At 37.8% G+C, this 25,927-nt stretch overlaps 1 protein-coding gene across 2 annotated transcripts; it reads right to left on the reverse strand.

The window, feature by feature from the left end:
* Positions 1–1,539: 1,539 nt before the first annotated feature.
* Positions 1,540–12,237, reverse strand: pax1b (paired box 1b). Of its 2 annotated transcripts, none has more exons than XM_085133473.1 (5): positions 11,991–12,237; positions 9,714–10,298; positions 6,401–6,549; positions 4,990–5,257; positions 1,540–1,989 (listed from the first exon to the last, which is right to left on the reverse strand). In XM_085133473.1, exons 1-5 carry the CDS (start codon positions 11,992–11,994, stop codon positions 1,925–1,927), a joined length of 1,071 nt encoding a protein of 356 aa, XP_084989599.1. In that variant the 5' UTR covers positions 11,995–12,237; the 3' UTR covers positions 1,540–1,924. The 2 variants fall into 2 exon arrangements, with proteins under 2 accessions (XP_084989599.1, XP_084989600.1); XM_085133474.1 differs by having other exon boundaries at positions 9,714–10,293; positions 11,991–12,234.
* Positions 12,238–25,927: the final 13,690 nt, after the last annotated feature.

Below are 25,927 nucleotides of genomic sequence, written 5' to 3' on the forward strand. Positions count from 1 at the left end.
GAAGAGAGGCTGTGTGAGACGTGTGTGAGACATGTTTGATAACAGCAGTGATTCTCGTTTGTTTGTTGCATCTTTCTGGAGAACAGCTCATTGGAACAATATGAGTGAGTCCCGAGAAACCAAAGACAAAAATGTATAAAACTAATTTTGAAAAAAATACAATGATTAATGATAGAATTTTGCAAATTGAGAATTAAAAAAACACATTTCCACTTTTTCAAAGGCCACTTTAAGATTTGTTTTTATGTTTAAAGTTAAAATTTGGTTTATGCACGTTTTATTGTGTCGCTCGGTTAGTGTCACTGAGCACAGACATAGAAACATGCCTGTGCATGCATGCATGGCCGAGACACTGATGTTATCTCAGAACTGGTCACAGTACGTAGAAAGAACCGCAGCACTGCTGATGCCGTTTCAATGTGTGATGGTGGTTCAGTCAGACCTTTCCTTACACTGCAGTCAAATCACATGTATGTGTTTTTGTATCTTTTATCTGATTTAAATATATATCTTTTAAATGAAATATGAATAACAGAACATTTGATCAGTAAATGCTTGTGAAGAGACAGCCATGTTTAATAGCCATAATACAATAAAAATATCAAATATAAAACTATAAATACACATAAATACAGTTATATAAATATAAAAATGATAAAAGGATATTGCACTTGTGCACAGACTAGTATTAACAAAATCTCGTTTTAAAATGATAAACAAAAGGGTTTATAATCTTCATGTCTATTAGATTCTATGTTATTGTGTTGCATGTCTCAGCTCTCAGACGTCAGCTCTCTGCTTTCCAGTGTCAGAAATATAAATCCATAATGTGGTCATTGAAAAGTTTAACTGAGAATGTTCACTTTTGTTAGAAGGATAATACAAAATAATTATTGTAGAGACTTCCATTAACTATAAAATGCATCGGGACAACTTTCACCATGAAGCTATTTTTCTAAACCAACCAAAAGGAAGAAAAAAAGGTCGTCCAACGGTTGTTCAGCGATGAAACATTTGCTACAGGCAGCAGTTACTGTGGGATAAGAAAAGACAAGATATATTGTTATTGTCCTAGAGCCAGAAAATTCTACACAGGTGACAACTTTTAACTGAAAAATAAAAAGTGTGGAATTTACTCAGGCTCTCAGACACGCCAGGTATGTCTCAGGTGGGTCAGACGAAGGTATGTTTGGTTAAAACAGACAGACGAAGATTTCGTTAATTATTGGTGTTAAATACAGAAGTAAATGACATGGAGTAACCTCAGGCTACATTCCATATTTAAGACAAAGCCAAGAAAAGAACAGACTTATTATCAAGTACTCTTAAATATATGCTGTGCTTAAGGTAAACAACAAAATCTACCTGTTATGTCATAAATAGTGTCATTAAACTTCAATTACAGGAGAGCCAAACTCATTTAATGCATTTTAAAAAAAAGACAAAACAATTTGGATAATAACACTAATTAATAACTACAGTTTCTAATGATAAGATTCTTATCTGATCCATTTTAATATAATATGTTGAAAATATTTTCCTCCTAATGCTAAAATAAGCACAGATGCATTATTTGTTGCATTATTAAATATTTATTAAGCAAATGTATAGAAAAATATATATACAGCTTTGCCAAAATACTTTACAAGAATTCAAATGCAGCTTAAACGTTCTCTTTTGTGGCAACAACATCAAATTATATGGAAGACAAATTAGTTTTATTCAAGCTAAAAACATTTTTTTAGGACTTTCTCTGGTCTGTTTCATGTTTTCTTCCTTCACCTTTTCATCACTAAATAAAAGTCCCAATTCGGACAGATTGGTTTGTAGTTCCAGCACAGTCACAGCTCAGTTTGCCACTAATCTTCTAAAACATGACCCTATTTAAACATCGCTCCAGTCCCACTGCGTTTCCTCCACGTCGTCACGAGGCTGAAGATAATCTGTGAGCAGAGTGATGGTGTTTGTTCAGGGGAAGTTTCCCTTCCTCTGCAGAGGAAACACAAGAAATAACCCATTAGCAACATCGTGACCATGTTTCTCTTTTACCGGCATCCAGTTTATTTTATCGAGATTAAACAGCTCTTCTCTAATCATATGCACATAGTCGTATCAGCCTAACGAGGATTCCGACTTTATTTGTGGCCCATCAGTCTAGGAAGCCCTTTGAAACCCAATTATTTGAAGGATTTTTAATAGACACTTGTTGGTCAGAGAGTTCTCCCTAAGGGAATTAGAAATCTAATCATAAAGGGATTTGTTGGCATGGATATAAAGATGATTTATTTCATGTACGTAATCTAGTTTTGTATCAATTTACATGGGTAACTTGGTATTACTGTCATGACAACAGAGCTAGCATTGAAGTCCACGTGCAAGATAAATATACTCCTTCTACCACTGAAAGCACAGGTCACAACAGCCTTTAGTATCCACACAGTAGCAGACATAGAAATGATTATCACACATATAATTTGACCTGAATCGGGGCACTCATAAGATTGCCCATTAGTTGTGCAAAGTTGACCGAAACATCTAACACTTGTGTGTTCAATATTTGGCCAGTTTGTTTTGGTGTAGTTCTTCTTAAAATGTACCCCCTACAAAACACGTTTTTTCTTAATGTCAGTTTTCATTGTACAAGCTGGGCAGAGTAAATACTCTCGTGATGATAAGACGAAGTGTTAGCATCAGTTCGGCAGCATCAGAAGTCATAAGTAGGACATTGAAAGCATTAAAATACCACAAAACTCTCATTAATTGACAAAGAACTTCATCAACTGCAAAAATGAATTATAGTTTGTGCATGGACTTGCACGCACGCCTCTCTATTCTTTGCTACTTTGAAAGCCATTTTAAAGAAACTTCACAGATAGCTCAATGGCTTAATTAAAATCAAGACCTCAGATCCAAACACACCTTTACTCTAGGTACGAGTGTACAGACAGGAGAAAGAGTATATCTCCTTTGATGGTCAGAGATGCTACAGAAAGAAAGACTGAGTTCTCTGTTTCAGTGATCATAAGTATTTTATTCAACCTTCCTTTAAAGGTCCTCTCTGGGTTTTTAAATTCATTTTGAGTGTGTTGTACTGAAACCTGCTGCCCAGCCTGATCCTCATTTTAAAAAAAACTAACTTCAAAGGGATTTTTTGGTTAAACAAAGGATAAATAGGAATGATCTGTTTGTTTATGGTTATCAGAAACTGGTTCTGTGGGCTTCGTGTTTTTCAGCAGCTTTAATAAGGTTTGACGCTGCTGGTGGGAAATCAGATTTGGCTTCATTATTTCAGACGTCTGCCCTTAAAATTTCAGAGTTTCATTTTCATTTGGTTTTGCAGTACATTAATATTTTGTGTTTTTTTATTGGGTTTTTTTTTTTATTCCCCACTAGATTTGTTGAGGCCAAGTCCTGAGGATGAAAAAAGGCAAACAGTTATGAAATTCATTCATTTTTATCAAACTTAATCTGTTTTTGTTAGAAATGTACTGCTAACAACAGTTTACACAGAAAATGTGTGAATTATGTCAGTTTTTGCACAGGACAGCCAACTAACTATAAAGGAAATGTTATTTATTCTGTGAAAACCAGGAGCTATTTCTTCTGTGCAATTTGGGGCTTTTTTAATCTTAACAAAACCGTAGTGTTTCTTAAAAACGCACACACATTAGTGGTTGTTGAGGAGGAAAATGCAGCTTTTAGCAGAAAATAAATTCTCTCAGATGTGTTTTTATAGCTTAAAACACTGGATAGAAGCACTGCGGCTTTTTAGAGAGACAGTTTTATACATCTGTAGTTTTCAGCCAGGCCACAAAAGTCAACTTTCTCTTTAGCTTCCATCCTACAAAAGACTGAAATACTACTGAATATCAACAGTGGGCTGGCAGAGTAATCGGGAATCTGCGGGGCAAAGAAATACAGCACACTTCTGGAAACCAGTCATATTATCGCCCTAAAATAAGTTAGGAAAGAAGGAATAACTAAAGGCCAATTTCCAAATTAGCCAGTTTGTCTAAGAGTATAGAGTCTCTTATACATAAAACGCATGCTCTGTGGCAGATGATCCAGATGAAGCCGTGTATGCACTGCATTGTTTTGCCGTTACTTAGGTTCTGGATAAAGGCTTGGATAAGAAAAACACCCGGCTGCTAGATTTTTGGACCACACAGATGATCGTGGTTTGTGTGTCAAGCTTTTAAAATGGCGCCAGTTACTGTTCAGGAATTACTTGTCTGACCAGCAACAGTTAACGATAACGGAAGGTGTCCCACAAGGTTTGGTTCTAGGTCCACTTATTTTTGCAATTTACTAATAGAGCTAATGATTAGCTAATGATCTATAACTTGTACTAAATGAACATAAACTGTTTTTCAGAGCAAAACACAATGATGGATAACTGCCACATATCCCCAATGCCTAGTGATCTGACACTGAGACCATTCAAATGAACAATTTTGTTAAGATTTCTGTTTTTGTTGTTTTGGAATTAGTACAAGTTTGCATGGTTTTCCCATGGTTGCATCGATTATCTCTGGGTACCTCAGCTTTCTCCCACAGTCCAAATACATGTGCAGATCACATTAACTGGTGATTTTAAAAATTGCCTGTATGTGTGAATGTGAGAGTGAAAGGTTGGCAGCCCTGCAGCAGACTTGTTTGGTTTTAATGTGTTCTCTTTTATCTTATCTACATGATTTTTTTTATGCATCTCTTTTCCTTTCTACTCTCAGGTCTGTATGATATCAAAGAGCTTGTTTCATATGAACTGAGGGGTTTGAACAAGGCTCGGTGTAACATAAACAGTGAAATAAGCACAATGGTTTCACTTTAAATTAAAGCCAATAGGTCATTAATATTTAGTCTCAGAAATCCCCTTGTTTTTCATCACAGCAGTGGGGTCTGCTAGTTTATCAGTAACAGTAAAAACATCTGGACCAGATGTGGTGCTACACAGAACTGGCTCAAAGGCGACGTCTGAGTCACTCTCACCTTCTCTCTGCGAAAGTTTGAAAGATGTGGAGTGGAAATCTGCAGCTTCCTGTAGTGCAGCTGAGCTGGGATGACTCAGACTCTGAGTCATTCCAGGGCTCAGACTGGGGGTCATTCTGGAATTTAAACTGGGAGTCAGACTGGAGGACTGGGGCTGCCAGTGGTGTCCAGAGTTCATGTAGTTGGTTGCAGGGCCTCCATACACACAGTACTGGTTCGGCGGAGAATATGCACAAGCTGAGAGGTAACCAGGCAGGCCGGATGAAGACTGAGGAAAACAAGGAAAAAAGGAAAGGTTTTAATCCCACTTGATTTGAAGTAACATTCCGATCAATCCATGATCTTTCAGGATGATTCACATGCCGACGCTTTCCATCAACTAATTATTGTTGTCGATTGATGCTTGGATCTGGTCTTACTTTAAAAATATTGTCACTGACATTTTTTCTCAAATTACCTCGATGATGGCTTAAACATTCATTTTGCCCTTTAATAAATATTAAAAGGTTTTCTCATAAGTGAGTCTGGTCTACTCGTTTTTTGAAAAGCCATTAGGCTGAAATGCACGTTTATTTAAAAAAAAAAATAGTCCTGCATATCTCCCTGATCACAAATGCCTTTAAAGCTTTACTTTTTTTAACTAATGAGATTTCTGGAGGACTTTTGAAAATCTTCCAGTTTCTGATTTTTTTAAATTGCACAGTCAGAAAATCTCCCTAATTTACAAAAAAGAGTAAAAAATAATACATGAATAACAATTTAAAATTTTTTAGAGAAATAACTCTTTCTCTAAATGTCCTTGTTTTCCTTTTCGTTCCAAAGTAAATAGTAAAATACTCCCTTTTGATTTGTCCACATTACAACAGCTGTTCTATAAGCTCTGTGCACTATAGCAGCTGTTAGAGGTTAACACAAAGATGAAATTAATGAGCTAAAGACACTTGAGACAACCTTTTAAGAAAATCCAAGAATTTAGGCTCCTTCTTCAAAACTTCCACTGGAGTATTTCTAAGTCTCAGTTTAACAGCTGTTTCTACTTTCCCCGAAAAACTGGAAAACATGAGAGGGGCTGGTGGATTGTAGCCAATCAGGGCTCTCCTCACAATCAGGACTGACAACTATCATCAAAGCAGAACAAGCAAATGGCAAAATAGCAGCAAGTAAAGCAAAATTCAGACATAGAAGGATTCTGCCTTTAATAAATTCATTTGTGTGCTGTAAATCACACTTTTATTTTCCAGTTCATGTAAAGCCTGTGACATGTTGACCAGTTTAATTTCATAATCAGAATTTATTCCTGTTTTACTGCCAAAATAAACCTAAAAGTCCTATTTTATTTGTACCTTCCTGCAGTTAAAAGTGTTCCTTGTGCAAAAACACTTTGTTTGCAGGTAATGTTCAGGTTACTTACCTGCTGTGGATATTTGATGTCCAGTTCGTTGTTGGGTTTCTCGACTCCATTGATTCCAGACGGAAACGATCTGCTGCTCATACTGGTCATGCTGGGAACGCTGGTCCATTCCTCCATTTTGGCTGGATGTCCATCAGATCCAGGCACACCTTTAAAAAAACATGTAAAATGATATAGCTCATAAAAAAAATTATACAGTCTTAATGTTTTTCATTGCAAACTGATTCAGCAGAGATCAGTGGGACAAGTTGAGAACCGATGTTCTAACAGTTATCTGTCTTTTGGTTCGTCAGACTAGAGTAAAGTCGTTTGTGCAAAACCTATTAAATCAAATTTCATAAACTTGTTAGAGGAACAACACATTAAATATTGATGTAGGTCGATGTTTTTGAAAGTACGTGATAGGTAACTGGCCCAGCAAAGGATATTTGAGAAAGCACTTTTAAAAAGCAAAGTGGCTCAAATAAAAAAATAAGATTAAATGAGTCCACTCAGAGTAAATTTAAAAAGTAAATAAAAACATAATAGAATTAAAAAGTTTAAGGTGGAATAAGAAGACAAGAAGTGGAGCCACTTCTGGCCTGCTTCAGGTTAACATTAGCAATAATAACACATATTAGGGTTTGTTGAAGGACAGCAGTTGAAGGCTTTTTGTAATTGTTAACCAAAACTCTTATGCACGACAAAATGGTTCAGTTAATATTTTTCCACATTGTTTAATTTTGGAGCAACAGCAGGAACGCACAGGATAAATATTACTGAAACAGAAACAAAATAAAAAGAAATTGTGGGGAAAAAATATAAAATTTAAAAGAAAAAGGTGCTGGAAAAGGTGCTGTACAGACAAACGCTTTGGTTAACAGCGTCTCTGATGTATTTGAGGCAGTTCATTCCTCTGTGGCTGCAGAACTTCAGCAGCTAAAAACATTTTTCTGTGGCACCTTTCACCCAAAAACAATAACTTCAAACTCTGCAGGAGAGCAATGAGCCCAAACATCCAGGCAGAGTCATAAAGAAGTACCATCATCCTCCAGAAGAACAACAAGAGCTGCAGCAGATGGTCTGACCCTGCAGAGCCCTGAGCAGCAACATGGAAACTGTCTGGATCACACACACACTAAACCAACAGACGAGCGCTCTCAGAAACCTCCGTGCACTCCAGACTCCACTCTCTGATAATATCTCCTGGATCTGGTTTGCATGCAGACATTGCTGATGTAGAGTGGCTGGCTTATTGCCAGTTTGTGTTTCTCTAATCACATGATGGAGGGAGAAAATAAAATAAGGAATAATTTAGTTTTTACTGCATTCTGTTTGTCCAGTGTTAGGTGTGGTAAGGCAAACATTTAAATGTATAATAGTTTGTTGCTTTAAAGATAAATGTGCGCTGCGCAGAATTCGACAGGATGGATTTACTTAGCACGAGAGTTTGATTGTTGAGGAGCATCACATTGTTTAGACGCACCCTGAATGAACGTACTGCGAATGTTTTTTTTTTAATGGCACCGATACATTTAAAATCATTCAGAGAAATAATGTGAAAGCATGAAGCCTCACGATCCAAAGGTTAAGACAGAAGGACCACAGACGTAACTGAATACACATCAAAACTGTATTTTTGAGGGTTACATGTGAGAATATTGTTGCTAGTTTGTTTGGCAGGGAACCGTTAATGATAACTATACAGGCCAGGCATAAATAGAAGCACGGCTTCAGTCTGAGCCTGTTCAGTCATTATTTGTAAAATAGGCATGGCTCTTATATGAATTGTTTGGGGGGTTTTTTTAGTCTGTATAATATGTGAGTACTGAATGAATAAATAAATATCAAAATGATCTCCGGGGCCTCGCATGTGTTGAATCAGTACGTGCTGCACATTTTAATAATAATAATGGATTGGATTTATATAGCGCTTTCAAGGCACCTTTCAAAGCGCTTTGCGATTCCACTATTCATTCACTCTCACATTCACACACTGGTTGAGGCAAGCTACAGTTGTAGCCACAGCTGCTCTGGGGCAGACTGACAGAAGCGAGGCTGCCATATCACGCCATCTGGCCAACACCAGTAGGCGGTAGGGTAAAGTGTCGTGCCCAAGGACACAACAACCAGGACAGAGAGCCCGGGGATCGAACCGGCGACCTTCCGGTTACAGATGCGCTTACCAACCCCCTGAGCCAAAGAAAAATATTGATTTCTTAAGTGCTCATCCACTTCAGGCTGATTATGCCTCGGACAGGTAGGCAAACAACCATTCACGCTCACGTTCACACCTACGGCCAACGTAGAATCACCGGTTAACCCTAAAGCTCGAGTGCCCAGAGAAAACAAACACACGGCCTACAAACATCACAGTTTGCCACAGAAAGGCCAGTCCAGTGGATTCAAACACCAGACCTGGGCTTGCTGTGAGGCGACAGCGTCAACCACTGAACCATCGTGTCACCTGAGAAAATTTGATCTCAAACTTCGACAGTAACTGTTGACAAAATACAAAAATATCACCTCATCTATATTCAGCTGATTCCAAACCAGATACTTTTAACCAGAAATACGAGTGTTTAATATTTAATCAGGATTTAATCAGGAACAACACGACAGCACGATTAGATTGCAGTGAATGATGGTCTCTAGACTTTGTTAGTTTATCAAAAGGTCACTGGGGTCACAGTGTATGAATAACTTATAATCTGTGCCTCTCATCTGTTGAAATGTACTCTCAAAGACAAGATGATTTTGGAAATGAATATTTCACAGTTTCATGTTGACAATTTAAATGTACAAGAATTATCCAGTGAGGAAATAAATAAACCCATTTTCTTATTTGTAATAACAATAATAATCTGCTGATTCACTCACCCACCCATTAAAGACATTTAATTTGTTAATTCATTTCATTTTCCCCATAGTATTTTTGATTTAAACTAATTTTAAAGAAAAACTCATTTTAATCTACAGTGGACTAAAGTTATGTTTTCATTTAAAGTCGGGAGAACTTTAAGGTTTAGATTCAAACTTTTAAGGTTTAAATTAACAGGAGGATAACTATTATACTAATCAAACGTATTGTTATTATTATAAGATTATTTAAAAAGGTAAATGTTAATCATTTTCATCATGTAAAATCAAACCTTATCAATTTTTAGATAATTAATTTTACTGAATTAAAGATATAAGTAGAATAATTGATTTGATTTATTTGAATAAACCAGCAGATCTTTTAAACAAAATTTAAATGTTTTAATGCATAAACCCGATTTTTAAAATGTTTATACTGAGTGTTAAGTGTGAAATATAAAGAGTCTCCACCAACCTCCCGGCTCCATGAAGGCCCTTATGCCCAGGAAGTTGTGCCAGCTCCGGGGCAGGCCGATGTGTCCCGCGGTGCCGCTGCCGGTTCTGGTCCCGGAGGGTGCCCCGGGCCCGCTGTAGGACGGGTACGGGTAAACAGGGCCGTACTGCAGCGGGGCCTTGATGCCGTCGCACGGTCGCGGCTGAGAAAGAGTCCCGATTTTATTCCTGAGGATGCGGCTGATGGAGCTGACGGAGGGCACGTTGTACTTATCGCACACCCCGTCGGACAGCAGCCGGTCCCGGATCTCCCAGGCGAAGATGCCCGGGTCCCCCTGCTTGTAGTCCCGGATGCTCTTCACCACGGCGGGGGTGGTGACCCGAGGCTTGCTGCCGCCGATGGCCCCCGGTAGGATGGAGCCGGTCTCGTTGTAGCGAGCCAGGATCTTGGAAACGCAGCCGTGGGAGACCCGTAGCTGGCGGCTGATGTCGCAGGGCCGCATACCGAGCTGCGCCAACTCCACGATCCGCAGGCGCACCGGGTTCGGCAGCGGGCGGCCGTTCACGAACACCCCGCCGAGCTGATTCACCTCCCCGTAGCTCTGCTCTGCAACACGGGGGGAGAGGTGTGACCGAGCCGCTCGGGTGTAAAGCGGGAGCAGGTTTAAAGGCTTCGCAGGAAACATCTTATTATTATTTTAAGAAAGTTATAAACCCTGTTCTCAAAATAAACGTATCCGTTAAACGACGTTAAATGTGTGACCGTGTTAGTTTTTCTGTTTAAACATAAATCAGATTTTAACTGTTATTTAAATGATAAACATTAAACAAATGACTGAAGATTATTTAACCAGAATAATGATTAAATTTATTACGTCATCTATGGCATTAATACATGTTATTAACGTTAATTTAAAACTTTTAGTATATTGTAGTTTAATTCACTTATAAAATGTGCAAATAAAACAAACATTTTTAAGCTTCTTTATGTGATAGCTACTTGAAAAATAAATCCATAACAATACTAGTTTTATTAAAGTTTATCTCCGAAAAAACGACAAATTTGTAATTTGTTTCTGATTTCTCAATCTCAATGTCTCAATCTCCAGCTTTTTTATACTAAACACGTAGATTAAATTAATTTAAGTGACTGAATGTTTAACACATTAAATTAGGCTGAGATCTTACTGGCTGATGAGGCTGATGTGTGTTTGTGTGCACAGATTAAATCCACTCTTCAATTATAGATCAGATTTTCTTCCTAACTCTACATGCAGCTCAGCTGAGGATTCATCTGTGGTGTTAGTGCACTTCCTGTTTGTTTCTGCTCATCTGCTGTACTAGAAGAATCTTCTTATGGCTTAAAATTCAGCCTTAAAACTTTCTGGCTCCATTTGAGGAGATTTCTGGGTGTTAATAGGACAAAAAAGCTTTTCGCAAGTTGGCAGCAAAAATGATTTATTTGAGAATTTAAATCACTGCTGAATGAACCAGTTTGTTCTCTTAATACTTTGTATATGTTTTGGGGAAGCTGTGTGTTCCTCTGACAGTCGGTAACAGTCATTTAAATGCATTCACTGGAGTCTAGAATCTCACTTTGTCCTCACTGTTTGTGCACATCTATCATCAGTCAGAGGCATTTTTTAAAATCGTATATTTATTGTTCTTGTTGCCCATCATTAGCACGCGCTCTTTATTTCACCTGCAGCTTTCCTGGTTAGATAAATGAGGAAGGAAGGAGTTTAATTTGACTGACTGCAGCAGACTAAAGCTCAGACACGTTTCTGTAAACACTGAGTGATAAATTCATAAACTTTAAAAAAAAAAAAGCTCATCTTTGGGAACTTCTCATCAATAGTGAAGAAGTGAAGAATATGCTGCTTACTTTTCATGTTGTCTGTCTGTTTTTTTTTTTTTTATCAAATATAAATCTTCCCTTTACCCTGCATAATCTCCGGTCTACTCTGGATTCTTTTATAGGTGCATGCATACTTTGTAACTCTGAAAACACTTTTAATATTTATTAAAAGTGTTATTAATGCACAACAACAGTTTAAAGAGGCTGTAGCACACAGATCAGCTCATTTTAGTTTAAAAGCACCTCGGCGGCCTATTTTGTGTTCACTTTACTTGCTGCTGGTATAGCTACACCGTGTCACATTTTAAAAGATAGTCAAGCAACAATGCAGCTTTTCTTCAATAAAACACTCCAGAAAAGATGAAATCTCCTCCAAATCTCACATAAATCCCTTTTCTCTTCTTCAGAGTCACCTTCAGGTTAAATCTGTATCAAACTCACCCATCAGCTGCCGTCCACAACGTCTCACCGCCCCACCATCCAACCCTCCGACTGCAGCCTGCAGCGATCTGAAGAGATTTGAACCACCACCACCTCCTCCTCGTCCTCTTCCTTCTCCTCATTTCCTGCTTGCAGGCTGTCATCAGAAATACGAGAGTTCCTGAAGGGCTCTGAAAGCTGGATTTCTTTTCTCCCATGTCCACATGTTGACATTGAACTCATCTTGAGCTGTTTATTTCCAGAGAGGACAGCAGCTGCCAAAGGATCTGTTTAAAGGACAACACAACGAACTTACATCACTGGAAAGAGTTTGTTCAAAGCCACTCTGTGTGTGCATGTTAAACAGAACTGACAAATAAATAATAAGATAATAAGGCACCACAAAGAATTTTTTAAAAAGTCCAGAAATAAATAACAACAACAAAACCAGACTCATTACAACTTGTAATTTTTTTATAGTTTTATTTATGATCATTGATTCAACTGCAAAATTAAACCCACCTGTAATGTACGCAGTCCAAACTGGTGACTGAACACAGCAGGTCAAATTCCCATCAAGTCACAAAGTGCACAGCAGTGCTAGACTGCTGTTCCACAAAATCAGTCCATTAATTTAATTAAATACAAAACAAAGAACAGGTTGTTTGGTACCAACCGTCATCCTCCTGCAAAACGAAACCAGCATCTAGTTAACAAAACCTGCAGTTCCCCTAATGCCCACTTGAGGTTGCCTCTAAAAACGAGTAATTCCTCACAGACTCCCTCATGAAAACACTAATTTACAGCTGAAGTAAACGTGTTTACAGAACTGACCTCTGTAGATTGTTCCCCCTTCACAAAAAGTGTATAAAGTTTTCTTTATTTATTTGATCTGAACCTGGTGGGTACTGCAGTGGTTGCTTTGACTGGCAGGTGAGCTGACACAGGCACGTGTAGCTGCAGTCGCCTGGTTGTCCTTCACTCAGTAAATGAGCATGTCAAAGCAGCCACTGTAGTGAAGTCTCTCTATGTCTGTGCATTTTTATTGCAGCTGTCTGATTAATATTATGACCTGTGGAGTTTTATTAAACTGTTATTTCGCACTAATTAGCGACTATCTGTGTCTGTGTGCAGCACCTGTACAACTTTGTGAAGCAAATTAGCACCTTCTTATTGATACAAGCCAACTTCTGGTTTTATTGAATGCAGCACAGCAGTGGCTAAAACACCCATCTTGAGGTTTCAAAATGCAGGGCCAAAAACCAGCAGGTGACACGACGTCCATCTATTATATACAGTCTATGGTGCTAGCATAGGCAGCTGTAGTCCTATAATTTGAGTCGCGGTGCTGCACCTTTGAATTCCAACCCCATGTGCTTAGCCCCTTCAGTGATTTGGTAATTTTTTCTCTTGATCTTATTCGGCCCATGACACCAGCACCTGTCACTCCAGAGGCACCCAGAGATTTTATTTTTTACAGAATAAATAAACTAATAAACAAATCTGTTTCATTGTAGCTAAAACTGCCGAACAATATACAAATGATTAAAATCATTTCCAGCCTTAGCATTAAAGTGATATACAGTAATATTGAGCCAATAATATTCTGTCTGATCAGTACTTTTACTTTGGGTTCTTTAAGTATGTTTGATGTGAAACCTTTAGCTTTTTGACTTAAGCAGGATTATAACTTTTACAAAGTACTTTGCAAAACAGTCATAACATATGAAATGTAAAATATGAAAAAAAAAACTTTTTCGGGCACTGCTTCAGTACACAGGCTGCACAGGAGCCTTGAAATCGTTGTTTCGCATATTTTAAATATTCTATTTCATCTTGTACGCAGATATATTTAATTACCGCTTTCTTCCTCATCTACACCGCACATTTCACTCACACCGGACTTTTGTTTCTTTGGTTTAGGAGCCAGAGTGCTCCTAAACCAAGTTCATTCCCTTCATTTGAAAGCATCCACTGATCTGTTTTTCCCTTTTATTTATGATTCATGTTTTAAATCATACGTCTTGCTTTTGAGCTGTTACAATCTCAAAAAGCAACATCTGAATGTTCACTTGGGATTTTAAATTCCACAGTTTTAAAAGACTATCTGTGACTATTAACCGCCACACTCAGTAAGAAACGCTAAATACTGCCTGACTGACTCTGGTTTCTAATGTAGCGGCGCCTCCTTTTGGAAGATTGCCTGCATTACAGCTCCGCTCCCACCTCACTGGAGACGAGATCCACTGTTACTGTCTGAACATTTAAACACCCAGCAGGGCTTCACTGGCCAGTTTTGTTTTGCCACAAAATTAACAAAAAACAAACAAATAAATAAATCAGAAACTACAAGACGCCCCTGCTCACAATGATTCGTCCATTCATTTTGCATTCAAGTTTTTCTCGTTACAAACCTTTACAAACCAAGTGTGTCTGCTATTTGGGATTTGTAGACATTTCTTAAACTGATGGTTTGCTGTAATAATAATAATCCTACCAAACAGATCGATCCCTGATCTTCACTTAATCGTATTATGAAGGAAATGAATCTCTGAGTCTCTGGGAGGGTGCTGTTTGTCCTGGATTTTTACAGTTTTTTCTGAATGCTTAAACCCTAACTGTGATTCTTATAGCACAATTCCTAAAACTATTAACACTTATAGCAAAACCACTCACTGAGTTTGCAAAACTAAAAGCACAAACACTGCTTTGCACTCAGTTTGCAATTTTGTAACACACACTTTGCAAAACTGTAGGCACAACTCACTGCTTACACTCAATTACCAAATTTCCAACACACTCCTAGCAAAATTATACACATGTATGGCTATCATTAACACTATTTTGCCAACTGTCTGGCACACTTTCACATGTGAAAACTGTTTTAGATAATTAGTCCACTTTGCAATCAGCCTAAGCACTATAAACAGGCCACAGGTAAGCTGTCTATGTGGAGTACAATGGAAGGAGCAGTAAGAGTGAGAAGAGTGAGAATCAGAGGAGGCCGAGGGAGAGGACGTGGAGGTGAAGAAGTTGGAGGAAGAGGACGTGGAGGTGAAGAAGCAAGAGGGTTAGAGGAAGTTAGAGGAAGAGGACAAAGAGGAGCAAGAAGAGGACGAGGAGGGGAAAGAGGAAGGGTAAGAAGAGTAAGAAACAGAATAACTGATGACATCAGGGCTACAATAGTGGACCATGTCATCAACCATGGGATGACCCTGAGGGAAGCTGGCCAACGGGTTCAGCCTAAACTGAGCCGCTACACTGTGGCAAGCATCATTAGGACATTTCGAAATGAGAATCGGTAAGTACTTTGTAGCACTGCCATACTCTAATGAGAAACACAACAGTACCATACATGCAAAAATACTGAAATTGTTACTTTACAGAATTGCTAGACGTCCAGATGTTGGGGGCAGAGGCAGAATGTTCAATTGACATCTGTACACAGAGAAAGCAAAAGCCAGATGTGTTTTGTATTCATACCATCAGTGTGCAGTTGGCGCATTGTGTGCTTAGTAGATGATGGCTTGTGTGTACTGTTTGATACGAAAACACCATTTTTACGAAGGTGTGAAGAGTTAATCTAGCTGTGTTCGCTTTTGCAAGAGAACTACAATGTTTTGATAATTGGGTGACAGGTTTTCTTATTTGTGTGTAGAGTTTTGCAAAAATAGCCAATAGTTACAAAAAATGTGCTTAAGCAATCAGAAAAAACTGTAATATCTAGCCTCAGTGGCACTAGCTGCAGGTCCTTCCCTAGACAGCAGGGGGCAGTCTGAAATCATAATTGAACGGCATTGGACTGGATATCCATTTAAAGCTTCCAGCAGGGACTTTGGGACTCCCTCCTTCTCTAAAATGTTACATTTTACAGGTTTTTAAATGAATGCAGCTCAATTTATAATTGACCTTTTTGTTCTTTTTGTATTAGGGAGCATCTGATGTTTTCTCCAGGTGTGTAAAGTCTCTGATATCCATGAGAAATTTTGCCTTTATAAGGAAAACAAAGACATAAAATATGATAGGATGAAGAACAGTGGATCCAGGGTGAACTTTAGTCAAAAAAGTCACACTCATTCAGCAGTGTTTCACTCCATATTTTAACCCCTTTTATTAGTGCACTGTGTCCCATCAGGGGCCGACCCACAATTTGAAAGAAAGAAACTAAAGGAAGAAAAAAAAATGTATCAAAAAAAGCTAAATGTGACTGTCTCCCTTATGGATTTATTAAAAAAAAAAAATTCTGAATCAGATGCTGATTAACAGATAAATCTAAAAATATAAATAAATAAATATTATGTATAAATATAAGAAATAAATAACATTTTAAAAAATATATCACAATGTGTGTTTTACTGGTTTCTCCTCAGTGAACCAGTTCATCCAGTTCCTCTGTGCAGCGTGTGAAAAGTTTTACACTGCAGCTGAATCTAGTGAGCATACTGAGAAAGAACTTTTCAGTCCCCTCTTTCCATGTATTCTTTCAGTTTGGTGTCTCAGCTGCTCTTTTATGTCACATTTCTCGGTGTTAAAGAGGAAAAAAATATAATATTCAATGTGTTTGTTTGGAGGCTGTAAATGTGGTAATTATGTTTTATTATTTTACAAACAAAATGAAAAACCTGAACCTGAATCATTGTGTTACCAGCTGACATATGAGAAAAATAAAAAATATATTTTTATTTAGTTATATATCGACTTCTTAATTCACTGTTCGAGAAACTGCACTCTCATTTTCTATTTTTGTTATGATTTAACACTTCATGTTTTATTACCATTTATTTTCTATTTAAAACTGAATTTTACTGTGAGTGTAATTTTATTCAAATTCATTGTATTTTATGTATTTATTTATTTATGTTAATTCATATGTGTGTGTTTTGTATTTTATTGTGATTTTGTTTATGTTTCATTTTGATTTCTTTTATTTTAACAGATTGTTACCAGTTTTTTTGCCTTTTTTAAATCCATTTATTATTATTTTAATTCCTTTTATTATCACATTAAGATGAGTTTGGTTACTGCAAATTATCTTTAATCTTTTTTTTTATTTAAATATCTTATTTTTTAGTTTAAATAAACAGAGGCTAATTGTAGATATTGAACACGGGAATGGGTTAAACTGCTGGGTGTGTGTGTGTGGTCATGAATAAAGAGGAGAGTCTATTGAAGGGAGCACGATGAATACCATGACAACTCCCAGCAGTCTCACATGTATTCCCAGCAGAAAAAGAGTGTGTGTGTGTGTGTGTGTGTGTTTGTCCGTCCATTATAAAGTGTTCGGGGGGAATAAATGGGATAAATGTGGAGGCTGTGCGGTCTTTGTGGCCATGGGCTCGGCGTGTGTTTGTTTGCAGAATTCGACCACCCAGCAGGAATTTACACACACACACACACACACACACACACACACACACACACACAGCTCATATCTTTGTCACACATCTCACACTCAAAAAAACTGAAGACCAGTTGCTCAATCAAACTAACAACTTTCAGAAATGATTGGGACGGTACCCTCCATCATTTTAAATCGTCAATTTGATCCTTCATTTATCCGCTACAACTTGTTTTTAGCCATTTTAAAATACAAGGATTTATAAGGAATTTTCAGGATTTGGATTAATTCCCACTAACACTTGTAGGTTTTCCGGGCCTATTAAAAAGGGGAAAAAAATTATTTTCATCCTTAAACACAAAAACAAATCAGTTCAAAAATGAAAAGCAAACAGCACTTTGTGACATTACTGTGGTTACAAATCCTGACTATGACTTTGCTTTTCAATATTCTCTTCAGCTGAATTTTTTAAATCAATTACTTCTAACATTTTATTGACTAAATGCTCGTCTTCACCTCGTGGCACCCACATTTTGAAAAGGAACAGAAAGTAAAGAGAACTAAAAACTACATTTAAAACTGAATAGACAAATAAAAATAGACTGACTTGGTGGTGAAGAGATCACACTGCCCTGTTCCCACTCATTAAATGAAATAAATCCACAGATATGTTAATAAACCCTAAATCAAACAGACTCTGAAGCACTAACTCTTTTTTTTTTTTTTTTAAACATTATGTTTATTGAATTTCATATTACAGAACAAGCAAAGAATAATAGTACAATTAACATGAGATTTATATTAAAGAACATAGTCCCCAAAATAAACAAATATAAATTAGAAGAAACAACAACAATAATAATAAAAATAAATAAATAATAAAATAAAACAAAACCTATGCACAGCATGGGTAAAACAAACAAAGCAAGATGCGAACAAAAAATAAAACAAAAACAAAGAAACAGATAACAAAGAAAACAAAAACAAAACAAAAAAACAAACAAAAACAAAACAAACAAAAACAAAAAAACCACACACAAAGAAACCCAAAACTCAGCACCAAGTATCACCTTCTAAATTAATTCCCTTCATAATGTCTCAGAAACTCAGTTAAAGGTAACCATATTTCTTCAAAATCTACTCCCTTTCCTCTGACAATATAAGTAAGTCGTTCCAATACAATACATGATGCCATCTCCTTCACCCACATATGATTTGAGGGTACATCCACTTTCTTCCAATACAAAGATATTAAGCGCCTAGCTTGCAGGAGGCCAAAGTCAATTAATTTTAGCTGTCTGGTGCTAAAGTTACAGTTCTTTGGATATATACCTAACACACACATTTTTGCTCCAACAGGTATATTTACTCCAACAATCTTAGATAAAGTTTGCGTGATTAATTTCCAGTACCGCTGTAATTTTGGACAGCTCCATACACAGTGGAGCAGAGTGCCCTTCTCGTCTAAACATTTACTGCAGCTATCTGGGATGACAGGCGACCAGCGATTCAGTTTGACTGGGGTTATGTACGTTCTCATCAACCACTTATATTGGAGGAGTTTCATCCTTGTATTAATTGATTGTCTTTGGGCTTTTAAACATGCAGTTTCCCAGTCCACCTCTTGTATCTCCTCTTGGATGTCAGCCCTCCATGCGTCCAACTTGTCAGTGGCAGATTCCCTATCATGCGTTAACAGAGCTGTATAAACTGAAGAGATATGACCTCTGCCCACTGGCTTTTGAAGTATGACATTCTCCAAGTGTGATAATGGTGGCTCGGATACAATCTGTTTATATTTTGACATAATGAAATGTTTAACTTGTAGATATTTAAAAAAATGTTTTTTGGAGATGCTGTATATTTGGCATAGCTGATCAAATGTAAGAAGGTTGCCATCCTTATAAAGATCTGCCACCTTCTGTACACCTTTATCTGCCCAGATTTTGAAACCCCCATCAGCTCTTCCTGCTTTAAAACATGTGTTGCCCCAAATAGGTGAAAAACGAGAGATAGAAGACTTATCACCCATATACTGATGGGCCCTATACCAAACATCTATTGTGTTTTTTAAAAAAGGGTTATTTGTCATTTTTTTTAAATTGCTCAGGCTTGCAGAATATAAATACAGATTTAACTGAAGATTTGTTACTGATGTTTGTTCAATTTGTAACCAGGCCGGGGGTGTCTCAGTGGAAAAGTAGAACATGGCTGAGCGCAGTTGTGCAGACCAGTAATACAGTCTAAGATTAGGGAGTTGTAACCCCCCTCCTTCATATGGTAGGTACAACAAGCGAAGTCTTAGTCTAGGTTTTTTATTATTCCAAATAAATCTATTAAAGATACCATTTAGCTTATCAAAGAATTCTTTTGGAAGAGGCAGAGGAAGTGACTGGAAGAGATATAAAAATCTGGGCAATATATTCATTTTAATCATGTTTATACGGCCAATCACTGATATGGGCATTGTCATCCATTTATTTAGAGATTCCTCCACTTCACTAATCAGAGGATCATAATTTGTTGCTACAATGGTATCAATGTCTGGGGTGATTTTAACTCCAAGATACACAAATCCTTCTTTTGCATTAATAAACGGGGTTTGTATAATAGGATTTAGCCTTTCATCTTTGTTCAGAAATAGGATTGAGGATTTTGAATCATTTATATTATAGCCAGAGAATTGTCCGAATAACTCCATTTGTTGCATTAATTTTGGTATACTAATGGACAGCCTAGTCAGAAACACTATCAGGTCATCAGCATACAGAGCCAATCTATGCTCCTGATCTCCTAACTGGACACCAAATATGTCAGTTCTCATTCTAATTGTCATCGCCAGGGGTTCTATAGCTAAGATAAATAGCATTGGAGATAATGGACACCCCTGGCGAGTGGAACGCTCCAATGTGATAGGGTTAGAAACTATGTTATTTGTTAAAACACTAGCTTTGGGATTTGTATACAAAAGTTTAAGCCATTTGAGAAAATTGTTTCCAAATCCATATCTTGAGAGAACAGTAAATAAATATGACCACTCTATCCTGTCAAAAGCTTGACGAGCGTCAAGTGATAATAATGCTGTATCTTTAGCATCAGATTTCTCGTGATTATATTTAGAACTGTTCTTATATTGTGAAACCCTTGATGTTTTGGCACAAAGCCATTTTGATCATTATGAACTAAATGTGATATATAGGGGTCTAATCTCCTTGCTAAAACTTTACAAAGTATTTTAGTGTCAACCCCCATCAGACTTATTGGTCTAAATGATGAACGCTCTGCAGGGGGTTTGCCAGGTTTCGGTATCAAAGTAATCATTGCCTGTCTCAGAGTGGGTGGGAGAGCTTCATTTTGATACGCTTCTTCATACATGTTAAAAAGTGGAATTAATAATTTGTCTTGGAAAGTTCTATAAAATTCAATCAGAAAGCCATCTGGCCCAGGTGCTTTACCACTGTTAATGCTTTTGATAGCCTATGATATCTCTTCAGTAGTTAGACGTCTGTCTAATTCCTGCTTTGTGTTTTCTGTTAACGTCTGAAACTGAAGTTGATCTAAGAATATGTCCTGTTCTTCTGAGGTTTGAGCACATTCTGATTTATACAATTTTTCATAAAATTCTCTAAAGCTGTCATTAATTTCCAATGGGTCTACTGTTACATTCCCTGAAGAGGTCTTTATACTATTAATTGCTCTTTCACTCTGCATTTTCTTAATTCTCCATGCCAAAAGTCTACCTGCTTTCTCTCCTTGGTCATAATAAGATTGCTTCAGCCACATTAGACTTTTTGCTGCTGCATCAGATGATAATTTATTGTATTCAGTTCTCAGACATAGCAACTCACTTTGTTTTGTTGAGTCGTCGCTAACGTTTAAGTCTAATTCCAAAGATTTAATCTGTTTATCCAGGGTTTCCATTCGCTTTCTTTGCTGTTTATTCTTTGTACTCGTAAAGCTAAGAATTTCACCTCTAATATATGCTTTGAATCCTTCCCATCTCACTGAGGCACAAGTTTGATCTGTATTTAACTCAAAGTAATTTTCTATTTTCTCCTCTATAAATTTAACAAATTCAGGATTCTGCAGCCATTTTGTTTGAAACCGCCAGTGAGGGGGGTTATGGATAAACTTTCCTAGATGGATACCCAGTGAGATAGCTGCATGATCACTGATCACTATGCTATCATACTGACACTGTTTGATCCTTGATAAAAGTTCTCTTGAGACAAGGAAGTAATCTATACGTGAGCGGGATTTATGTATACTTGAATGACAGGAGAATTCTATTTTATCAGGATTTTGTTCTCTCCACACTTCTACCAAGTTGATATCTGATATAAATTGATTTATTAGTTGTCTAGTTTGTGCTTTATATGTATCTGAACCTGTTGAGCGGTCCATACTCGGATTGAGAGTACAGTTAAAGTCTCCTCCAATTATATACAGTCCTTGCAAAGCAGATACAGTAAGAAACAGATCTTCAAAAAATTTTGGCTTATTTTCATTTGGGCCATAGAGACTCACCAAGTTTAAAGTAATAGAAAGAATGGTACCCTGAGTGATTACGTACCTACCAGCAGGGTCTTTTATTATTTTCGTCATTTGGAATGGTATGCTTCTATGAATCAAAATAATTACACCTCTTGCATAGTTATTGTATGATGCGTGGATCACCTGGCCAGGCCATCTGTTCCTCACAGACTTTAGTTCACAGTCTGTCAGATGTGTTTCTTGAAGAAAAACTATTTTTGATTTCAATTGCTTGATCCTGCTTATAACCTGTTTCAGTTTGATTAGTTTCCTGAGACCCCGGACATTCCAACTAGTGACTTTTATGTCAGAGATATTGCGGGTGTTTAGTTGGTCCATACTTGGAGTTTTCATTCTGTAATATTAAGATAACAACATGTGATGCTGATGTCGAGTAAACAAAAGTGACAAGTAAACTTAGAATAAAATAAAATAGAGAAATAAATAGAGAAAAAAAAAACCCTGGCATTGACCCATAACACTTAAAGCCCCCCTCCCCCCTTCCCTTACTCAGAGTAGTAAACTAGGGGCTGTGCTATTCCACTACAAAGGGGAATAGCTGAACTATAAGAACCCAACCCAACTAAAGCAACAGTGGTGTCCGTCAACCATGCATACACCATATTCAAACATAACATAAACATAACAAACCCATACTTGCCACTAAATTAGAATAATTCCATGGCAGTGTCCTTTTTGTAACTTACAGAATCCCACTTGAAAGGATAAAAGTTTAACCAAAGTAGGTAACATTGTTGTGTTCAAGAGGGAGAAAGAGAGAAAAAGGAAAAACAAACAAACAAAAAATGACGTTTGTAGTGGCGTTATTAAAACGTAATGGAAAATTTTCAAGCTCTAAAAAAGAAAAAAAAAACTTCCTGTGTCCAATAACATGGCAGGTCAATGAGTAGCAAAAAGCCAAATATTATAACTGAGCGAAAATACAGATTTTTACAGCTCGTCTATTAGTTATGAGCAGCTGATTCTGCAGTTCAGGGAGTGAAACGCTCACCGCTACAGTTAGTCCTGTCCAGTGTGTCTACGGTGGAAATCCTTGGCCTCCTTTGGAGATGAAAACAGGCATATCTTCCCATCGTGGAGGATCCTCATCTTGCATGGATTATATTGAAAACCGCGGAACACTCCTTCGTCGGCAAACACTTTTCTGATCGCGTTGAACTCGGTTCGCTGCCGGATGGTCTCAGCTGAGAAATCTTGGGCAAAAAAGAGTTTGTTTCCGTCGTGCTCGATGTTACTGTGTTTTGTGGAGCGGAAAACAAACTCCTGATCTTGGAAGTTCAGGAATCGGATAAGGACAGCTCTGTATTGGTTTGGCTTTGGAGGTGCTAGGGTGCGGTGAGCCCTCTCAATAACGAACGATCTGTCGGTCTCAAGCCAGCGCGGTAACATCTCCCTTATAAACTCCAGCAGTGGCCGCTGACCCTCGGCACCCTCCCGGAGGCCAAATAGCCGCAGGTTCTTCCTTCGGCCCCGGTTCTCCAGGTCGTCGGTTTTTGCCTCCAGGTAGGATATCCGCTTCATGGCATTGCTGAGATCGGCCACGCTCTTTCCCAGGAGCTCCTCTGCCGACATTATTCTATTTTCAGCTTCCTCCAGTCGTGTAGCATTTGCAGCAACATTTTGCTTTACCTCCGTCATGTTTGTCTCCAATGCAGCAACTGACTTCGTCATTTCGCCCATACGGTTATCTATGCTGTCCAGTTTAGTTCCGAATACACTAAACTCGGAGCGCAACGACCGAAATTCAGCTAACACCGTGCTAAGGTCACCCATGCTACTAACGCTAGCAGCTCCCTCGCTGTTTTCAGGCGTTGCCAAAATATCGGTTTTAACTGGTTTTTGGGAACCGCGTTTTCGGGTGAAAATATCACAGTCCTTGAGATTAGTCGTTTTTGACATTTTCCAATAGCAGTTAAGTTTCCAGTTTTGGGTTGTTCTGGGTTTTTAATGCAGGTTACACGGAGCAACCACGTTATGCTGCCATCTTGGTCCGCGGCTCCATAGCGCCCAAGCACTAACTCTTTAATGATAAAGGACCTGAAATTATCAACTAAATCTCCAAGCACTCTTCAGCTAATTAACAGGAAGTGTTTTTTTATTTGAAGCTTTTAATGATCCGAATCGCCACTAAAACCAAACCTAGCAATTAGCTGCATTATGCAACTCAACCACAAACAGACAGATCAAAGATTCAGCTGATGCTTCGAGAAGCTACGCAGGCTTCCCTCGGTTCACTCATACAAACAGATATTCTTAAAGGAAAGCCGCCAGAGAAACACAGAATTAAACATCTTCAGCCACTATAATAACAATGGACCCCTCTAAAGATGGCACGGTGCCCGCAGAGATCCCATCTCACCATTACTGAGACAGTCTGAGGTTACACACTTGATGCACCAGCTGATGATGGCTCCTTATTGGTTTGTTTAGTGGGCTGTTGTGTATCACATGACATAGTGGATGTCTCATGTTCAAGTGACAGTGCCCTCTATTAGAGCCGTGTTCCACAAAGTCTACAGAGGCAGGAGGTTGGGGTGGATGAATGGGTCAGGTGCTCACTGGGAGATGATGAACTGCACATTGGGACACTGCAGGGCTGCGGTCACATAAGACATGCTCATGAGCCAGAATACCATCAGGAACGTTTTCTTTTACACCACCTTTTCTTTTTCACTGGCCTTTTATTTTTGGTCTTACTTTTGGTTTGGGTTTCAGAAAAAAATGAGAAATGATCTTTCACAGAGCTACAAAGTGTGTTTTAAGAAGCTGTGCAGGTGGTGGTGGGGATGCACGTCACATGAATATCAGCAAGGAGAAAATGATCAACTTTTACTGTTTTCTTTTTGTTTGTTTGCTGTTATGTTTAGGCACTAAAAACTGTTTTTCATGGAGAGCAATCTGGATTTTTGTCCCTCAAAACCTAGACTCAAGGATGAAAAGACCAAAAAAGGCTTAAAATTGACTTCTTAACCATAATGAAAATGATATTTTAAATAGTGAACATCAGGTGGGGTTAAACAAAAAAGAATTCAAACACTCAGGAAAGTCTTTAGTGAGGTCACGGATCCAAGCAGCCGAGAGCCATTTTTAATTTAACTTCTACTACCAGACATCTTTTGGTTGTTTTATAAAACTCAAGTTTAGACAGTTTAATTATTTTAATTTATTTAATTACTTGTATTTCAATATAAGTTAATAATAATAGGATTTGGTAATCTGGGAATAACTTGGTGAAAACTGCTCATTAAAAAAAAATAATTATAACTACAGCCTTTTCCAAAACCAATTTATTACTTACCCCAGTGAGGGTTTTTTGTTTTTTTGTTTTTTGAAAACCAAACCTTTAAAGAAAGAAGCAAGGGAGTTTTTAAAATTCCATATCCTTCCTCCAGCATGCTCTTTTGGGTTGAATCAGATGGTGGGCGCGGCTGTTTAAATGGCAGCACGACTGCTACCTCACAACAAGAGGATCCCATGTTCAAACCCTTCAAAGTAAAACCCTTCTATGTGGAGTCCGCATGTTCTCCTGTGCTTGTGCAGGTTTGACCTAGGAACTCCGGTTACCCCTGCACGCTAAATTAATGCAGCCCACAAGAAGATTCTTAATCACAGGAGTTTAACTTCCTGTTTAAGATAAAGGTTAATAACACTGGAGATCATGTCACACTCACTTATTTCTTATGCTTGAACCTATGGCTGTCACAATATCTGATTAGTCTGGTCAAAAAAATATTCTCAATAAGACAAGAAATACTTTTTTTTTGCCACATTCAAGAAGTTTTACTCAAGAGAATATTTTTAAAGGTCCCTTAAATCCATGTATAACTTAATTTACTGGCTTTTTTCACAACTTAAAAATTAAAGGTCCATGAAGGTGATGACAGTATGCAGCTATAACTGTGCAGAAACATACGAAATGGACTATTATAAAAATATTTATCATCTATGCAGTAATGTCATTATCATAATTTATCATCCCTGACAGTTACCATGACGCCCCCGACCACACCAAACTGACTCATCTGAGAGAAATAGAACCAAACAGTTTATTATTTTTCTAATTCAA

The sequence above is a fragment of the Neolamprologus multifasciatus genome, chromosome 15, assembly GCF_963576455.1.
Source record: "Neolamprologus multifasciatus chromosome 15, fNeoMul1.2, whole genome shotgun sequence".
In the NCBI taxonomy this organism is placed as follows: domain Eukaryota; kingdom Metazoa; phylum Chordata; class Actinopteri; order Cichliformes; family Cichlidae; genus Neolamprologus; species Neolamprologus multifasciatus.

What these genes read in the sequence shown, in the direction of transcription:
- pax1b (XM_085133473.1), bottom strand. An exon ending in GGCCTTCATGGAGCCGGGAG is followed by an intron (nt 6,550 to 9,713) that starts GTTGGTGGAGAC and finishes GTTTTTTTAAAG; the next exon opens with GTGTGCCTGGATCTGATGGA. An exon ending in CAAACTTTCGCAGAGAGAAG is followed by an intron (nt 1,990 to 4,989) that starts GTGAGAGTGACT and finishes TTTCCTCTGCAG; the next exon opens with AGGAAGGGAAACTTCCCCTG.